This window comes from Mirounga leonina, unplaced genomic scaffold, assembly GCF_011800145.1.
Source record: "Mirounga leonina isolate KUSES-001 unplaced genomic scaffold, KU_Mleo_1.0 Mir_150, whole genome shotgun sequence".
In the NCBI taxonomy this organism is placed as follows: domain Eukaryota; kingdom Metazoa; phylum Chordata; class Mammalia; order Carnivora; family Phocidae; genus Mirounga; species Mirounga leonina.
The window spans coordinates 21,300,936-21,319,954 of NW_023270374.1; the positions used below are offsets into that span (position 1 = coordinate 21,300,936).

General features: G+C 47.4%; 1 protein-coding gene across 6 annotated transcripts in view; it reads left to right on the forward strand.

Annotated features, from left to right (window-relative positions):
* UBOX5 (U-box domain containing 5) overlaps positions 1-17,823 on the forward strand; it is a 38,595-nt gene extending 20,772 nt beyond the window's left edge. For 4 of the 6 annotated variants that reach the window (XM_035005989.1, XM_035005987.1, XM_035005988.1 and 1 more), the window contains exons 2-5: positions 8,885-8,979; positions 11,123-12,323; positions 14,488-14,649; positions 17,070-17,823. In XM_035005989.1, the coding sequence (XP_034861880.1) occupies positions 8,926-8,979; positions 11,123-12,323; positions 14,488-14,649; positions 17,070-17,278 (1,626 nt within the window). In that variant the 5' untranslated portion in view covers positions 8,885-8,925 and the 3' untranslated portion in view covers positions 17,279-17,823. The remainder of the gene's footprint in view (positions 1-8,884; positions 8,980-11,122; positions 12,324-14,487; positions 14,650-17,069) is intronic. The other 2 variants (XM_035005991.1, XM_035005992.1) reach the window with 2 other exon arrangements.
* Positions 17,824-19,019: the final 1,196 nt, after the last annotated feature.

Sequence of the window (19,019 nt, forward strand, 5' to 3'; positions counted from 1 at the left end):
TCTGCCTTCGGCTCAGGTCATGATCCTAGGGTCCTGGGATCGAGCCCCGCATTGGGCTCCCTGCTCTGCAGGAGGCCTGCTTCTTACTCTCCCACTCCCCCTGCTTGTGTTCCCTCTCTCGCTGTCTCTCTCTCTCTGTCAAATAAATAAAATCTTTAAAAAAATAAATAAATAAATAATTAAAGGAAGAAAATGCCCAGGGAGAAATTGAGATTGCTAGTATATTTCTTAGTAGTGTGTACTTTGATGCCTTCAGGAAGCCATTTGCAAAGATAGCCCCTCATGTAGTACAAAAAAGATAGCGGGAACCCCTTGAAGGGTGAATTGCCTCTAAGTGGTTCAGAATTGCTTTGTCATCTGGGCAGTTAATGGCAGGCTTTTCATTAGTGTCATTTCTTTCCCTGGTTAGAAGCCTTCTATGACTTCCTTCTGACCAGTAGCTTTCAAACTTTCTTTTATCACAGTCCTCAGTAAGAAATGTCTTTTACATCAAAACCCAGACTAATGGTGCTGGCTCAGTTGGTAGAGGATGTGACTCTTGATTTTGGGGCTGTGAGTTTGAACCCCACGTGAGGTGTAGAGATTAAACAACCCAGAATAATAGATAGATAGAAATATAGTTTCAATTATATTCACAGGTTTCACAAAACACTTCCCGTCCTCATGTATGGTATACTCTGACTCTATTCTACTTAATTAAAAAAAAAACAACAAAAAAAACTCTGGTTATGTCTCAGTAATGTGAGTTCTTGATTCTTGATCTGCAATTTGGGAGAAAAACACTACCTCAGACCATAGGTAAAGTAGTCTCAAGCCCCTTGGCGTTAACATTCAAGGCCCTCCCCCATCTGCATCTGCGTTTCCATCCCTGTCTCCTCCTCTCGTTCTAAGAAGCTAAGTGGTATATTCAGCATTTTCTAAACCAGCCTCACTGTCCCATCTCTATGCATTGGCTATTACTGGTCCCCGTCCCTTGTGTCTTTCCCCTGTTCCTGTTCTTGCTGCCTGACTCCCATAGTCAAGTACATATTGTCCATTGTACCATTAGTATGTAGTATCTGTCCCATTTCAGAGTTGTCCATGAGGTCAGGCATATGTCTTCGTTGTCTCCATTTCAAACATTACTCCTGTGAATTCTTCCCTGAATTCTCTGGGTATACTTTTGGCCAGTATTTTTCCATTTTTTTTTCCATCAAGAGCCACAATAAGAAATTTTATATTGGTCCTAGGATATAATTTGTTATATGTATTTGGATAAAACTGAAGCAAAAGTTTCATACACTAGGGGCACCTGGCTGGTTCAGTCGGTGGAGCATGCAACTTGATCTCTGGGTTGTGAGTTCAAGCCCCACGTTGGGTGTAGAGATTTCTTAAAATCCTAAAAAAAAAAAAAAAAGTTTCATGAAATAATGTCCATATTGTGTGCATTTTGATATTTTATCTTCTCTTTCAGTTAATATTTCTTTTTTCAACCCATAACTTGATTTCAAAACCACAGATTGAAAAAACATTCACTTAGGCCATCCTTCCCTACTCTGAATGCCATTTGCAGAGAGCTCTGTTGCAAACTTTTCTATTCCATAGTCACTGTTGGAAGGAGGTCCATCATGCTCAAGACTTGCGAACAGGACCATTTCATTTATTTATTTTTTTCTTTGTCTTCTTTCTTTTTTTTTTTTCACAAGACTCTTGTAGAGAATATTTATTACAGCATTTTTTCATAGTAAAAAAATTACAAACAACATATGTAATAGGGCAATGGAAAAATAAACTGTTTTTAGTCCTGCAATTGAATATTATGGAGAAGTTAAAATGAATAAATTAGATACCGACATTTCAACATGGGAAACCTTAGAATAATAATGCTGAATGGAAAAGCCAGTTGTGAGATGATGGGCACGGTGTAATATCATGAAGGTACATTAAAAATACATAAGACCAGTGCATATTGTTTATAGATACACACATACTCAATACTGATTCAGATGAGAGACCCCAACTTCAGACAGAGTTTGCCTGTTGGTAAAAAAGGAGAAGAAATAAGGATTAGTGTGGGTTTTGTTTGTATCTTTTCAGTTTTTTCTTAACACTGAAATGAGAAGCAAACCTGGCAAAATGTTCACATCTGCTAAAGCTAGGAGGTGGGTATAAGAGTGTTTACTATATTCTTTACCTTTTTATCTGAAATACTTCCTTTAAGAAAGGAAAAAAAATCTCTAATAAATCGACGCGCTTATAAACCTGTATTATCTTGCTGTCTTATAATGCCTCGATTATCTGGCTCCAGGCGACTTCTCTGAACTGCAGAGCACTTCAGCCATGATCCATGGCCTTCAGTTTATACTCAGACCCAGTCTCTCTTGTACTTAGATCCCAACTCTGGAAAAGGAGGCTCTCATTTTTAAGTATTTACGGAAGTAAATGTATAAGTAAATACTTTAAGTATTTGCAGGAGTTCAGGTAACATGGCCATTTCCCAGGCAGGGCTGAGGAGAGTCTTCCTGGGTGAGGCTGTCTGCATTTTCATATGTTGAGCTGAGCCATTCTTTTTTTCTGGATTAAGCATTAAGGCAGGAGGCCCTTGACCTTAAAAGATCAGGGGTGTTGGAACCCGAGAGGTGATAAGATCACATAACGTCCTTGAATGCTGACGGAATCCTAGAGAATCCTAGTGTTTGGACGTCACTATTTGCCAAAGAAACAGATACTGTCATTTGTAAGATGTTTTCAAAAGGATCTGCCACTCTTCTTCCATGGCACATTCATTCGTTTCAGCTTGATCTCCAGTTGTTTAAGTTGTTTCAGTCACTACCCCCCAATTCTTCTTATTAATAGGCTTTTTTTTTTTTTTTAATTGGTGCCTGGCTGGCTTAGTCGGTAGAGCATGTGACTGTTGATCTCGGGGTTGTGAGTTGGAGCCCCTCGTTGGGTATGGAGATTACTTAAAAAAAAAATGTTAAAAAGAAAAAGATTTAAGGGGCGCCTGGGTGGCTCAGTTGGTTAAGCAACTGCCTTTGGCTCAGGTCATGGTCCTGGGGTCCTGAGATTGAGCCCCACATCGGGCTCCCTTGCTCCGTGCGGAGTCTGCTTCCCCCTCTGCCCCACCCCTCTTCTCGTGCTCTCTCTCTCTCTCAAATAAATAAAATCTTCAAAAAATTTTAAAATGAAAAAAATAGGCTTTAATTTTTTAGAGTGGTTTTAAGTTTAAGAGAAATTGAGCAGATAATATGGAGAGTTCCCGTATACCTCCTCTTGTTTGCATACCATTTCTTCTAATACTAACATCTTGCATTAGTGTGGTACATTTGTTATAATTGGTGAGCCAATATCGAAACATTATAATTAACTGAAGTTCATGTAAATTAAGGATCACTGTGTTGTATGGTTCTGTGGATTTTGACAAATGCCTAATGTCACAAGTGTATCATTACGGTATCACGCAGAATAGTTTCACCACCTGACCATTTCATTTTTATCTCTGTATTCCAGTGTCTAGCACAGGGCTTATAAATGTTATATGAATGTGCAATAACATCTCGTCTAAAATTAGATAGGAGCAATCAAATTCAGTAGAATTTGAAAAACATTTAAAGAACAATCTGCCACAACCAAATAGAGCCTATCTAGGAATAAAAGGATGGTTTAAAATTAGAAAAATGTGCTATCTCTCATTAGTCTGTCAGATAAGAAAGATAATAAAACTCAATATATAGGGAAAATCAGAATTCAAAGCCTATCCCTGATTTTCAGAAAACTCTGAAAATTAGAATGCTTTATTAACATAAAAAGAATATTTCAATCAGCATTATTTCAGAAATGATACACTAGAACCATTTTCTAATGGAACAAAACAAGCATGGTAACTCTATTATTATTTCATATAATTCTGGAAGTTCTAGCTAATGAAGATGAGAGACAAAAGGGTTACCGTTTTGAGAAAGAGGCTCTCATTATTGAGATTGTAGAAACCCCCCCTAAAAAAACAACTGAAAATCTGTTAAAATCAATTGGTTTAATAAGACAGCTGAACATACTATAGATACCCAAGTGAAAAAGTTTCCTCTATATAGCAAAACTGGTTAGAATAATTAATGAGATAAAAGGATCCTATTAATAAATAGCCACCTTAACAAGAGACATGTAGGACTCCTTAAGAAAAAAAGTCAAAATTGTACTAAGACAAAAATTGACTTAAGATTTTTATGGGGTTTTTTTCCTTAAGATTTTATTTATTTGAGAGAGAGCAAGAGAGAGAGCATGAGCGGGAAGGGGGGTTAGGGGCAGAGGGAGAGGGAGAAGCAGACTCACCGCTGAGCAGGTAGGCTGATGGGGGGCTCGATCCCAGGACACTAGGATCATGACCTGAGCCAAAGGCAGGTGCTTAACCGACTGAGCCACCCAGGTTCCCCAAGATTTTTATCTTAATACTGTAATAGTAAAAAGTTGCCAGCAACCTAAATGTCTACCAGAAGGAGAGTGGTTTGTTAATTTTACTCTGTCTTGTTCCATAATGATTTTAAGGTAGCTTTCAAAATATATACACACTATGGCATAAAAATAACTGAAGAATTCAGGCAAAGAGAAATCTGGAGGGATGGGCCACAGATTTATTCTGAGCTTTCCAGCAGCCAAAATAAAGAAAGGATCATGATCAATTTATATGATTCATATTCATACCATAAAATATTGAGTTGATCGGAAGAAACAACTTTTCCTAGTACTGAGACCAAAAATTTTCTCATGGGTTTCGAAGAGGATACCATCCAGAGTAAAGAATGATCCTCTTAACAACCTAATAAAACAGGAGCCAGCTTCATAGAGGTGCTTCTTATGAAATTCCTTGCTAATGGGCCACACAAAAAATCAGTAGTTGGTAAAGCTATTTGCAGCGGTTCCAGGAGTGTGGTGATGGCTGTGTATGGGATTTGAACATGAGGATGGTCCAGTACACTGCCCTGAGGAGCAGCTCAGGGGGAGGTTATGTTATAGAGACTACAGTTACGATTCCCAGGTGATGTGTCGTGCTACCCTGGTGTCCTGTGAATTTTCACAGATAGGCCACTAAATTTTTATCAGCATGTTACATTTATCTTTGCTACAGCTGAGGATCCACACTGCTAAGCAGCCTGTCAGATGGTGGTGTGGGATATGAATGCAGCAGTCTGGTGGGGGGGTGGGGCGCAGGAAAAAGAGGTGCCACTTAGACTCGCATTACAAAGAATTTAATGTGGATGGACTGAACAGTCTCCATAAATATTCTCTCAAATTAGATTTTGGTAAGGGCTGTGAACAAGTGAACTACGTCTGGTCAGATGTAGGTCCATAAGCTTTAATATTTGGCTAATGGTATTAACAACCTCTTAGGAAGGTTGAGAAGACTCATGAGGTAAGATGCTTGAGTAGAGAGCTAGCATATCTAAAGATTTTCCTAAAAAACAGCTTGAGGCTTGATCCAATACATGTTGGAAGGGGCAGTCATGGTCAAGGTTTCCAAATTTCTACATTGTAGAGGATAGCCACATTAATTTAGGTTTGGGAGAATTGATTTTTTAAAAATGAATGGTATGGAAGTCTGACCTAAGTAAGAGGGAAAAAAAATAAAGTTGTAAAGTGTCCATATGAGTTCCTGATAAGGGGCTTCTGGATGGTCCGTCAGTTAAGCATCCGATTCTTGGTTTTGGCTAAGGTCATGACTTTGTGGGTCATTGGATCTAGCCCCATGTCGGGCTCCATGCTTGGGGGGGCGGTGCACACTCAGTGGGGAGTCTGCTTGAAGATCCTCTCCTTCTGCCACTCCCTCCATGTACTCTCTCTCTCTCAAATAGATAAATCTTAAAAAAAAAAAAAAATTCCTAGTAAATCCTTCAAGGTAAATGATGTCCAAGTAGATAGTAACCAGAGTGGTTTGGAAGGTTTAGAAGCTGGCTTCACCTCTCTTTAAGCCACAGTGTCTTCATCTGCAGACTAAAGACATTAGTATCCACTTAAGGGCTAACCAGTTAGTAAGATTAAAACTGAATAAAATCCCTGATGGCCTTCTCTAAGCCATCTTATGTATGTGTCTTTCTAGCCGGAGTTGTGTTTTGCTACTGGAGGGTCCTTGTCTCATGACTCACTAGGAGTTGTTTGTGTTGCTATGACACGGTGCAGATAAAACCTTGTATCTTGTCCTGCTGGTTGGAGGGACAGTCAGTCTCCCCTCTCAGGTGTCTGAAGGGGGATTTTTAAAGTTATGAGGTAGCTGAAGTTTGGAAGCCCTTTGGCTTGCCCTCATCCAGGTCACCTCTCCAGTCCGACTGCGGGAGCAGGTATCGGGTGATAGCTGAGCCAGGGTTAAAGGCAAAGGGCACGGTAGTCCTGAGGGCGGTCACTTCTGGGCAACCTCATTTCGCGCTGCCATTTATGATTGAGTTGGGTCCTCGGATAGTATTTGAAGACTTTTCCATTTGGCTTCATACTCACAGGTAAGCCCTTCATCGTGGCTTCCAGAGGACCCCTGCCCGACTTGTTCTGGTCCTGGCATTTAAGTTCTCAGAGAAATGAATGTCATGATGTGTAGAATAAATGAAAGTTAGAAGCCCACAGTGTGAAGTGTCCCAAGAAGATAACAAGGAGATAGGAAGAAGGTAAAGGTTAGTGAAATCAGTGCCTCCCGCTGGGAAATCAGATCCACACTTTAAGGAGCTGACAGTGTTTCTCTGTGGGTTTGTTTTTGTCCCTGAAAGTCGGAGAGAGAAAAGGCCTAAGAAGTGGACGGTGGGGTGGAGGTGATTGCAGACCTGGGGCCCTTTATCTGACTTATCTCAACCACCTCTCAGCATTTTGATGTAATGACACAGTTTCTGTCTCCTTGCTTGTTCTTAGCAAAGCCCCGTCCCATCAGGACAAAGCCCGAGGTCTGGATGGCCTGCAGCTATGGCTGACCTCGCGTTGGCTCAGGGCCAGCCCCGCCCACACTCGCACATCTGTTATGTCACCACCTGGGTCACTGTCATCGGTCCTCCTGGGGCATTTTAGGCTGGCTTTTCCAGAAGAAGTGTTTCGTTTCCTTGGTCCGGGCTTTATATTCATTTTACTGCTTCCATATTCAATTAAAGGCAATGGCTTAATTGTACATTGACAACAAAACCAAAAGACTTAACAAGAAGCCACTGCCCTAATTGGGCAGGAGAACTGAGGGCAGTGCTACTCAGAATATGTTCTGGTTTCCTGGCCCAGAGGGGGCATATATAAGGGCCCTGAGAACATTTGCAGGTGCAGTTCCTCATACACTCATTTTTGAGTTGTTGTGGAGAACAAGAGAAGTGTCAGAAGCCGGAAACGTTGTTAACACAGTCTTCCCCCGGGGGAGAAAAAAAGAATTCTATAAACTAGTCCATGTTGATTCCAGGCCAGATTCTCGAATATTCTGACAGAGAGATGGGCATGCATGCCTCACAAAGTGTGAAGTACTAAGAATTTCAACACAGGTTCACAAAGAATAGGAGACTTCAGGCCAAGGGTTTTCTACATCATCAGATTCATCTCCCTCTTTTTTTTTTTTTTTTAAGATTTTATTTGCGAGAAAGCAGGAGTGAGAGAGATCACAGAGGCAGAGGGAGAAGCAGACTCCCCACTGAGCAGGGAGCCCGAAGTGGGGCTCGATCCCAGGACCCCGGGATCATGACCTGAGCCGAAAGTACCTACCGATCATGATAACACAGACCCGAGAGGGTAACCCTGTCCCTGTCGGGCTGACAGTTTTTGTTGTCTTGTCTGCCAGATAGAAAAACATAGAATGCCTGGCTGGCCTCACCCAAGGAGTTCAGAGCCATTGGCAAGCCCTGCTGCTAGGAGGGCTATTTCTAGTGGTTTCCCCGCTTCTGTACAAAGAATACCAAAGGCTTTTGGACATTGATCTTTGTTTTTCTTCCAGTTTTATTGAGCTATTCATTGACATATCACATTGAATAAGTTTAAGATGTACCACATAATGATTTCAATATTTGTATATAATACAAAATGCTTACCATAGTCAGTTTAGTTAACATCCATTACCTCACATGGTTCCAGCTTTTTTCCTTGTGATGAGAACTTTTAAGGTCTACTCTCAGCAGCTTTCAGATGTACGATACAGTGTTAACTATAGTCATCATGCTGTACATTTCCTCCCCAGAGCTTATAACTACACGTTAGTACCTTGTGACCAGCTTCACCCATTTCCCCCAGCCTGGACATTCATCATTAAATTGCTGTTTGGATTAGATGTTCTTTTACGGTGCTTTCCAAGTCTAAGATTTTCTGTTTCTCAATGATGGTGTTTTGGACTCTTCTAATTTTTTGTTTTAATAAGAAAATGCAATTGCATTGACAGGTGTTAAATGACAAAGATACCTAGCACTGTGATTATATTCTGTGACCTGTTCCATTCGGAACCCTCTGGCTGAGTAGTTCTATTCTCTATGCTCTGCCACTTTTGACCCTCCCTTTCCCGTGGGGAGCCCCTTGCAGAGCTGACAGGCCCTTGCCTCCACTGGGTCTAGCTGTCAGCCAGAGAACCAGCAGTCTTGGCCAACCTGCTCAGGGTGCAAGAGAAAGCCCCTCTATCGGGGCGCCTGGCTGGCTCAGTCGGTGGAACGTGAGACTCTTGATCTCGGGATTGTGAGTTCGAGCCCCACGTTGGGGGTAGAGATTACTTAAATAAATAAAACTTAAAAAAAAGCTCCTCTGCAATTTTTCAGTGACTCATTCTTCCTTAGCATTACATGTATGATACGATGAGACCATTCTCATGTGCATGGAAGTCTTGTTACCCTGTTTGATTCTCTTCCCTTAGGAATCAACTCCTAAAAGTTTAGAATTGAACTTTAACTTGTCTAATACCAAGTTTTGTTTTTTATTGAAGGCTATTTCTGATGCTTGGAAGCTACCCTTTCAGCCACAAAGATGGTCATCAATCTTTGCCTCCCACAGTTCAGACCAAGAATTTATTGCAACAAGGTAAACAAAACAAGTGTATGCACATAAATATACGATGGCTACTTCCCATGTTTTTCCCCATTCCTGCCTTGTGTGTGTGGAGGTGTGATGTGCTTTCACCTTCTCTGTTTTAGATCCCACCAGGTGATACTTAGGTAAGCATGGGTCAGGCCCCACGTCCAGAATCATACAGCATTGTTAGAAGGTGAGCTGTAGCTCATTTTCTGGAGGGTCGTATTCATTGTGCTCTTCCCTCTGATGATAAGATTTAATTCCGCTCAAAGTCCTAGTGAAGGTAGAGATACTGTCTCTCCCCTGCCGTTCTTCCCGCTTACTTCCCACGCTAGAAATGATGGCTTGTATTTGTTATTTGGATTCCTTCTTTATTATTTGAATTAAGCTGCTTCCCTTTTTGTGCAAAGGAGGGTATCTTTCCACAGCCCAGAGCAAGGAGTAAGGAAACTGCAAGGGGAGATCTGAACCCTCCCCTGATTTGGACCTTCTGCACACAGCATACTATTTCAGGTTCCCAGATTGTGAAACTGATTTCTGCCAACAGAGACACAATTTCCCCCTGCCATCTAAGAAGAACATTCCTATGAAACCTTTCATAAGCTGAAATGGCGTAAAATGAAGATTATCCCCTGCCTTCCGAAAGTTCACCTTAGGCCACTTTGCTTTTACGAAAGACCTATGTTAGTGTGATAATGACTTTTCTTTGTAAAAGCAAAAATTCTCTCTGGATTTCTTTTGGTTGGTAAAAACAGGTCTAATGTAGGTCTTTCATAAAAGCAAAGGGGTGTGATGTGAGCTTTCAGATGGGGGGGTACCTGTATCTTAAAATCTCTACCTGTGGGGCGCCTGGGTGGGGTGCCTGGGTGGCTCAGTCGTTAAGCGTCTGCCTTCCGCTTGGGTCATAATCCCAGGGTCCTGGGATCAAGCCCCGCATCAGGCTCCCTGCTCCCTGCTCAGCGGGAAGCCTGCTTCTCCCTCTCCCATTTCCCCTGCTTGTGTTCCCTCTCTCACTGTGTCTCTCTCTGTCAAATAAATAAATAGAATCTTAAAAAAAAAAAAGATCTCTACCAGTTATAACAAATACTGGAAATTTAAGAGGGGAAAAAGTTACTCACATTCCCACCCCATAGCATATTCACTGTTCTAGATTTCCTGTAGTCTTATAGTCCTTGTTTCTGAACACACCTTTTTTTAACCCAAGTTCCAACAATCAAAGATTTACAAGAAGACTGTTCATTGTGCCTTGCTAGGGAAACTTATAATTGGTTAGAGTCCAAATACAAAATTAAGAACTTTAGTGAATATCTTTGTTTCCCCCTAAATCTCTCTGGTTTCATCCTCTGAAATAAAAAGAAAAACACTAGTATATCAGCCCTTTTTTTCTCAGAGACATTATTTTGAAGGGATTTTTGGTTGGGTTGAGCAGAGTTTTGTTCGTATTTTTTTTTTTTTTTAAGATTTTACTTATTTATTTGACAGACACAGCGAGAGAGGGAACACAAGCAGGGGGAGTGGGAGAGGGAGAAGCAGGCTTCCCGCTGAGCATGGAGCCCGATGTGGGGCTCGATCCCAGGACCCTGGGATCATGACCTGAGCCGAAGGCAGCCACTTAACTGACTGAGCCACCCAGGGGCCCCTTGTTCGTTTTTTTTTTTTTTTAATTTTTTTTTTATTAAGATTTATTTATTTATTTATTTGAGAGAGAGAATGAGAGAGAGAGAGCAGGAGAGGGAGGAGGGTCAGAGGGAGAAGCAGACTCCCTGCCGAGCAGGGAGCCCGATGCGGGACTCGATCCTGGGACTCCAGGATCATGACCTGAGCCGAAGGCAGTCGCTTAACCAACTGAGCCACCCAGGCGCCCTTTTTTTTTTTTTTTTTTTAAGATTTTTTTTTTATTCCTTGTTCGTATTTTTTAAGAATAGGCAGTACTTAGGAACAAGTTGCCCTTGGCCTTTGACCTGATCTTGAGTGCCTCCCCCCCCCCCCAAAAAAAACCCCAGGAGAATTCGGTGTGATAGGGGGCATTTTAAATGAGGAACTTAATACTTTCTTTAAATAATTTTCTTAGAAGTGGCAAGTTCTTGAAAACTGGTTGTCTTCATTTGGATCTCATCAAATGAATGCATCTCATATTTGTCATTAACTTTAGATATCAGCTGATGGTTATGAAGTAGAAAATCTCATCTCTGAAGACCTCACAAAGAGAAGTCATGGTTTTAGGACAGAGTATTTCATTAAGCCACCAGTCTATGTGACCGTTTCCTTTCCCTTCAGTGTGGAAATCTGTAGGATTAACATAGACCTCACAGCTGGGGGAGGCCAGAATGTCACAGGCCTGGAAATGTACACATCCGCCTCATCCAGCAGAGCGTCTTGGAATGCCCCCGAGTGCCGGGCCCCGGGCCCAGCCGAGCCATCCATGCCGGACAAGGAGGCATTCACCTTGGTAGGCAAAGTCTTACTGAAAAACCAGAGCCAAGTGGTGTTTAGCCACAGGGGCTTCAAGGCCAGGCCACCTTTTGGCCCAATGGAAGCCACACTCCCCTCTCCCGCTGTTGTGGCACAGGAGCTCTGGAATAAAGGGGCTCTTTCTCTTAGCCACGTGGCCCATCTCAAGATCTGTATCACCCACGTGACAGGCAGCGGAATCCCTTGCATCAAACGGTTGGAAGTGTGGGGTCAGCCAGCTAAAACCTGCTCTCAGGAGGTGATAGACAGTGTTCTGCTGCTTGCCTCCGAGAGCCTCCCTCAGGACTTGGCTCTGCAGGCCCCCGCCTTGCCCATGGAGAGTGACTGCGATGCCGCAGGCCTGTCCGAGGGCCAGCAGGCCCCCTCCAGCCTGCAGCAGCTAGCCGAGGTAATTCGGGATGTGCCTGAGGAGTTCCTGGATCCCATCACCCTGGAGATCATGCCTTGCCCCATGCTGCTGCCCTCAGGCAAGGTCATCGACCAGAGCACGCTGGAGAAGTGTAACCGCAGCGAAGCCGCGTGGGGCCGAGTGCCCAGCGACCCTTTCACGGGGGTGGCCTTTACTCCGCACTCCCAGCCCCTGCCTCACCCCTCCCTGAAGGCCCGGATCGACCATTTCCTGCTCCAGCACTCCATTCCTGGCTGCCATCTGCTCGGGAGAGCACAGACTGCATTGGCAGTCACCCCCTCTTCCATTGCTCTGCCCTCTCGGAAAAGGAAGATGGAGCAGGCTGAACACGCCCCAGACGGTAGCCTCGGCATCGATGCTTCCTGTTTCTCCACCACAAGCCTTCTGGTCTTACCCACTACCTCAGAGCACACCGCTAAGAAAATGAAAGCTGCCAGTGAGCTGGGGCTGACACACATGGACTGCTCAACAGGTACTCCACGTCCTGCGTCCATGTCTGTGGTCATCCCTACACTTCCCAGGTGACACTTGGTGCTGTTGCCCTGTGCTTTAGGCCTTGCCGCCTTAAATTACCCCCGCATTTACTGGTGTAAAGCACCACACGTGCATGATCTCATAGCTTCTCTGGTCAGCAATCCAGGCGTGGTTTGGCTGGGCCACCTGCTTCACAGTCTTCCACAGCCACGGCCACAGTGTGTGCAAACAAGGTGGAAGTCACAGTCTTGTATAACCCAGTCGTGGCGGTGACATCCTATCATGTTTGCTATATCCTGTTAGAAGCGAGTCGCTGAGCCCAGCCCACACTCAAGGGGTGGGGGTACCCGGGTCCCCAAGGCAGGAGTATCTGGAGGTGGGTCTCATTGGGAACCATTTCAGATGCTCTCCCACACCACTGATTCTTATTTTGTTCAGTGGTGGTTTTTTTGTTTATTTGTTTTTATCTAAGATTGGTGGTTGAATTTTGTCTAATGCCTTTTCAGTGTCAATGGAGATGATGCTACGATTTTTCATCCTGAGATCTTTTAATGTGAAAAAATACATTAATAGGCTTCTTAATATTGAGCCAGTATTACATTCCTGGAAGAAACTCCATTTGGTCATGCTTCTTTTAATGTTCGGCTTGGTTCTGTTTGCTAGTGTTTTATTTTGCATAAATAATTTGGACTGTCGTGTGTATGTATGCATGGGTGCATGCCATCTTTGGTCGTGTTTTGTTATCAAAGATTTATTTGCTCCATAAGAAGAATTAAGAAGTTTTCCTCTACTAAACTTTAGAACAATGTAATAGAGTGGTCGCTTTGGCAGCACATGTACTAGAACATGTAATAATATTAGGATCATTTACTCTTTTACATATTTGGTAGAATTTGCCCATGACTGTTCGTGCCAGGTGTTTTGGAGGTAGCTCTTTGACACTTTCTTTTTTCTTATGAAAATTAGTCTGTTTAGGTTTTATCATTCTTCTGATTTCCTCTCTTACTGTAAAAACCATAGGCAAATAGTGTGCTTAAAGGTTACATCTGGTTTTGAGTATAAGTTTTAGTTAATATGACCCTCAGAAACTCCTGGAAGCATCCGAGGTGCAGCGGGGTGAGACAAGGAAAGGTCCTCAGACCCTGAGGTCTCTGAGGTCTCCGGTAGTGTTGGCCTTGACAGATTTGTTGTGACATAGGACCGTGCTGACCTGCGCTTCAAGGTCCCAAGCAAGTCCTACAAACTGTAGACAAAGTGTTTTACTCTCTGCTTTAGGGCGGTTTTGTGAACCCTGCTACCAGGCAGGTCTCTGGGTTCTTTCGTGGACAGCTGTCCCCCTCCCCCTTTGCCTTCACCCTCAGCCCACTGCTTGGCTTTCTGTGGACCACACCGAGAAGGTCCCTTAGATCATGGAGTGGGCAAAGTGAGGTCTTTGTTATTCCACTTGGTAATGACCACTTTGCTTTACTCAGTAGGAGGGAGAGGACACAAGTGCCCAGAGGTGCAGGCCAGTGGCCCTGCGGAGTGGCAGGGGTCCCGGAAGGGAGGAGACGAGGAAAGGCTGCTGGTGAGGGAGTGGACAGGGAGCAGGGGCACAAAGCTGGGCCTTCGCCCAATCATTTCCTTGGCCTGCAAGACCTGCAGAAAGTAGGGTGCAGTTCCGCAGGGGAGCCACCAGGTGGCCCGGGCCTGCCCAGCAGTTTGTCCAGGACGAGGAAAGCTAGAGCCAGAGCCCAGGAACCCTGGAAGCTGGGTGGGGTGGGTCCCCAGGGCTTTAACTGCTGGTATTCTGTCATCACAATCCACGAGTGGACATTATGGAGGAGGTTCTTTTTTTTTTTTAAAAGATTTTTATTTATTTATTTGAGAGAGAGAGAATGAGGGAGCACATGAGAGGGGGGAGGGTCAGAGGGAGAAGCAGACTCCCTGCCGAGCAGGGAGCCCGATGCGGGACTCGATCCCGGGACTCCAGGATCATGACCTGAGCCGAAGGCAGTCGCTTAACCAACTGAGCCACCCAGGCGCCCCTGGAGGAGGTTCTTTACATTTGTGTCCATTCGAAGCTGGAAGTGCTGTTCGAGTAGTCCTCCAAGGACTTAACGGCTTGCTCTTCTCTTGCTGAACCTCTTTCTGGATATTGTGGTCTGTGCATCTTTTGTCAGGTCCGGTGTCCCATGAGCAGAAGCTGTCACAAAGCTTGGAAGTTGCCTTGACGTCGACCCTTGGTTCCATGCCCTCCTTCACGGCTCGGCTGGCCAGGGGGCAGCTCCAGCAGCTGGGCGCGAGAGAAAGCAGCACCTCCTGGAGGCCAGGCGCCGGCTCGGGTAACCAGGGCCCCATCTGTCTCCTGGGAGCCCTGGAACAGGAGGCTGGGCTTCGCCTCCGGGGCTCTGCCTACCGCCATGCCCGGCTTCCTCAGCCCTGGTGCTCGGGCCTCAGGGAGACCCCGGTCTCTTTCCTTTTCCGGGGGGGAGTTGAGGGGCTGCTGTGAAGTGTAACTCTTCACAAGAAAGGCTTTCTTTAGTTAAGTCTTAGTAATTCTGTGGACCTAGGGCTTGGCAGCTCTGTGGTGTTTTGGGTAAGATCTAATATTAATTGTTCTGTCCTAAGGACTTTTGTTTGTTTCTCCTTCTTTGTTTAGTTTTCATATCTAATCTGTCTTCTCCCATCCGACCTGTGTGTGGTTTATTTTATGTAACTGTGGAGGGAGTCTGGCATTGTCCTCTTCATCCCTTCCTGTCAACATTGTCCCTGGTGTTGTTTCAGCAAAGAACGGGGGCAGCTTACTGAGCCAGTTTTTGCCTACCCTGAATCTGGGACCACATAAGATGATAGAATCAACTAGGCTACAAAGTGAGAGAACCTGCTGAAATGCTGGGACAGTTTTTACAAGATGAAGCCTGAAGGAGCTCATGATAAGGCAGACACTCGATTCCTGTTGCCCATCCAGAGCCGGGCTGAGCTCTTGTCTGGATCCCAGGCCATCTTACCCCTTCGCTTCTCATACCCACCCCCTGTCTCTCTGATTATGTTTCTACCCTGGCCAGCCCCCAGAACCTTCTTGTCCAGGTGACCGGTGGTTTCCAGGGACTCCAAGCAGTGTCTGATGTGGCTTCTCAGAAACACCTTCTCTCTTGCTTGGCCTTCCGGGTGGCACACTCTTTCTCTCTGTTTTCACCATCCCTTTGCAGTTTCCACTGCTGACTCTTCTGTCTCTTCCAGACTCTGGTGCTGGACTCTCTTCTCTTCCTCCCAGCAAGAGCGCACCGGCCGGTGACTACCCATACTCACCTGCAGCTCCTTCCTCTCCTTGGAGCTCAGACCCCAACCTCCCTGACAGCTGCCTGGCACCTCCCCATGGGAAACTCATGGATATTTCTTGAGTGAAATTCTAACTCAGAACTGCAAACACCCTCTGGAGGTTCCCCCCACCTCCCATAACCCCATTGCTGATAAACAGCAGCATCTTCTACCCTTCATCCTTGGTTTCCTTCGACATTCCTGATACCCATTTATCCCCAAGTCCTGTCGGTACTCCTCAATACCTGTCGGTACTCATGCCTCAGAGCCCCATTCTCTGCTGCCCCCCGGCCCCAGCTCCTGTGCCGTGGCCCCCGAATCCTTCAGCAGCCCTGCGGCTCCCCGGCAGCCACCCTTGCCCGTCGCTCACAGGGGCCAGAGGGGTCTTCTTATGCTCTTAACCAGCTCGTGGCTCTGCACTTCTTAGATGCCTCTCAGCGCATCCGGTTGAGCTTGGAATAACATCTAAACTCCCGCTGCCTGTGAAGTCCTGCGTGCCCCAGCCCGCCTCCCCTCCCCTTTGCAGTCTCACCCAAAGCCATTCTCATACGTCACACCTCTGGGTCCTGTCTTTAATGGACTAGCCATTCTCTTGGTTTGGTTTGGTTTGGTTCTAGACCAGCCATTCTTTGTACTTGCTGTCCCTTTCTTTCTGCATGGCTGGTCGCTTTTCTTCCCCCAAGAAGCCACCCTGACCCTCTCCGGAGGGGTGTGGACTGGGGAAGAAAGAGCAGCCTCCTGAGGCCAGGGCCACAAGAAAAGGAAGCACAGCGGATGCAGCTTGGGAGGAGGTGGCAGGACTCGGCCCCTGTGGCCCTCATTCAGGGAGGCCCTGCAGGAAGCAGGGAAAGAGAGAACCTGCAGTATGGGAAGGGGATTGGCAGGTCAGGAGGGGGGCTGCTGGGCTGAAGAGAAGCAGGTGCCAGGCTCAGCAGGCAGGTCTGCTGCAGACAGACCTCAGCCCTGCCCCTCTGGTGCCCTCCTTCCTCTGCTCACCTGCCTGGCCCCTGCTGCACCTGACCCCTCTCTGCTTTTTCCTTGTCTTGTGGCATCTCGCCTTGTAGTTTTGTTGTCAGGATGCGCTTGTGCCCCATTCTGACCTTGGCAGCCTGTCCCAGTGGAAAGTAAGTCCTGCTCAGAGACCAGGAGGGAGGGCTCGGTGTGGCCTGCCTGCCCTCAGAAGCCAGCTTTTTTTGAGCGCTCATTGGAGCACCAAGATTTAATCATTGAGGGGAGGCCTCCCAGGTTCCCAGGCTCTGCAACACCCTGTCCTCCTGGATCAGCCCGAAGTGGCCTCAGGAGGGATACAGCCACACTGCCACAGGGGTGGAGGGTGGGGAAGCTTCTTGTCCCGCTCCAGGCATCTGCCCGGCCATCGGGACGGAGCCTGAGCCAGGGGGCCGCTTTCCCTAACCTTGGCTTATTTTCCTCCCTAATTTACCAGAGCAGCCTGGGAGCGTCCCGGGCCCCGAGTGCGCCTCCTGCAAAAGAGTGTTTTCTCCCTACTTCAAAAAGGAGCCGGTGTACCAGCTTCCCTGCGGCCACCTCCTGTGCCGGCCGTGCCTGGGTGAGAAGCAGCGCTCCCTGCCCGTGGCGTGCGCCGCCTGCCGGCGGCCGTTTGCCAGCCAGGACGTGCTGCGGGTCCACTTCTGAGGGAGCAGCCTCGGCCCGAGAAGACCCGTCGAGGGGAGTCGCTGAGAGAGTGGGGGTCAGGATCCCCTGAGGTCTGGCCAGGGTCCCAAGCACACAGGGGCCCTTTCTTCCCCAGGGGCTTTCCCCTTTGTCTCCTTCCACAGTGTAGCACACGGGCCAGAGTACGGGGTGGGAGGGGGCACCCCACTCCTGCTCAAGTGGCAATAGGATAACAAAGCCATAGTTTGGGCTGGGAGGGATGGGGAATATCCCTGCCCTCCTGTGCCTCCCTGCCACCCCACCCCCTCCCCCGCCAGAGCCCAGGGCCGTGAGAGCCGGCCCCACCTGCTGGGGGCCCCCACGTGGTCCGCGCACACATCCCGGCCCGGCCCGCAGGGTAGACGTGAGTGCAGCACAGCAGACTGTGGCTCGGGATCTCGAAGACAGCGTCCACCTTCGGTGTCACCCGGGAGCCGGGAGTGCTCCGTGCCGGGGGTCTGGAGTGAATGACTCGGCCCCCAACTGGCAGGCCACTCCGAGCCTTAATAAAGCGATGGTTGACGTCTGTCCGCTGTGGGCTTCCTCCTGACACAGTGCCTGTCTGTCGTCGTACGTCTGTCCCCCACCAGCACCCACACCAAGTGGGGCTGTCACAGGGCAGCCTCGAGCTGGCACGGCAACCCCGTCAGGCTGCAATTCAGGTCAGTGGCTTGACAGATGAGAAGTCACATTTCGGGATGCATCTGACATGTGAGGGTTTGCACGTGGGTGCGAGCGCCGGTGGGGAGGCCCGGCACCCACCAAGCTGCTGGCCGCACTGCCCTCCGAGGCCCACCGAGCTTTCCTGCACGGGGCCCCTGGCAGGAGAAGTACTTAAACAACTCGGCTGCATTCTTTTCACTCAAAATTTAGTTTTGTGGAGTCCCAGGGGAAACTCTGTACTCCTACAACTGTTTACTGCATGGAAGATTCTAGTCGTTGGAAGAATGTCTGTGAGAAAGTGCGCCAGACTCTCCCCGCTCCCCGTGAGTCCCTGTGAGTCTGAGGGAAGGAGGGCCTGGAGGTGCTGCACCAGTTCGTCGTGAGGTTTCAAGCAGGCACCTGTGGGCCCCGAAATCCCAGCCACCTGCTCTCCTCCCCTCCCACAGGCCCGCTGCCTCCCCTGCCCCCGGGGGTTGGGGGGGGGGAACAGGGAATGAGGTGCTGGCAGGGAGGAGCAGAACCTATTACAAAAGCTTATTAAAAGCTCTGATTCTTGGACTCTAGTCCAGACCCAGGAATTTAGAGATCTGGGGTGGGGCTAGAGATTCCTAGGGGATTTGTGTGTCCCCAAAGGAAATTCCTTCCCCTGCCGCAGGCGGCAGCCTCACCTGAGACTTCAGGGTCTGCACTGGTGGGCTTTCCTCTTAGCCAGTGAGGCCTCTGGGTGCTCTTTGGCTTTAAAGGTCTGGGCCTTTCCAGATTCTTGCCTTACCCTCCTTGCCTCAATGTATTGTAAGAAAAGTCCCACATTTGTGGCAGAAGCAGCGCTGGGGGTGGGGGGGATTCCATTCCTCAGCCTGTGGTGGCCTCAGGGTAGCAGCCCGTTCAGCCCTCCTGGGTAGGTTCACTACCCCGTCTGGGGGCACCCTGCCATCTGGGAGCGCCCTGTCTGCCCCACCCCAGGGAGCCAGAGGCAGTGCTTCCAGCGTGGGGTCTGCATGAGGTGCCCCCAGATAAGGGCAGAGGTGCCTCCCCGCCTGTGGAGAGGCCTCATGATCTG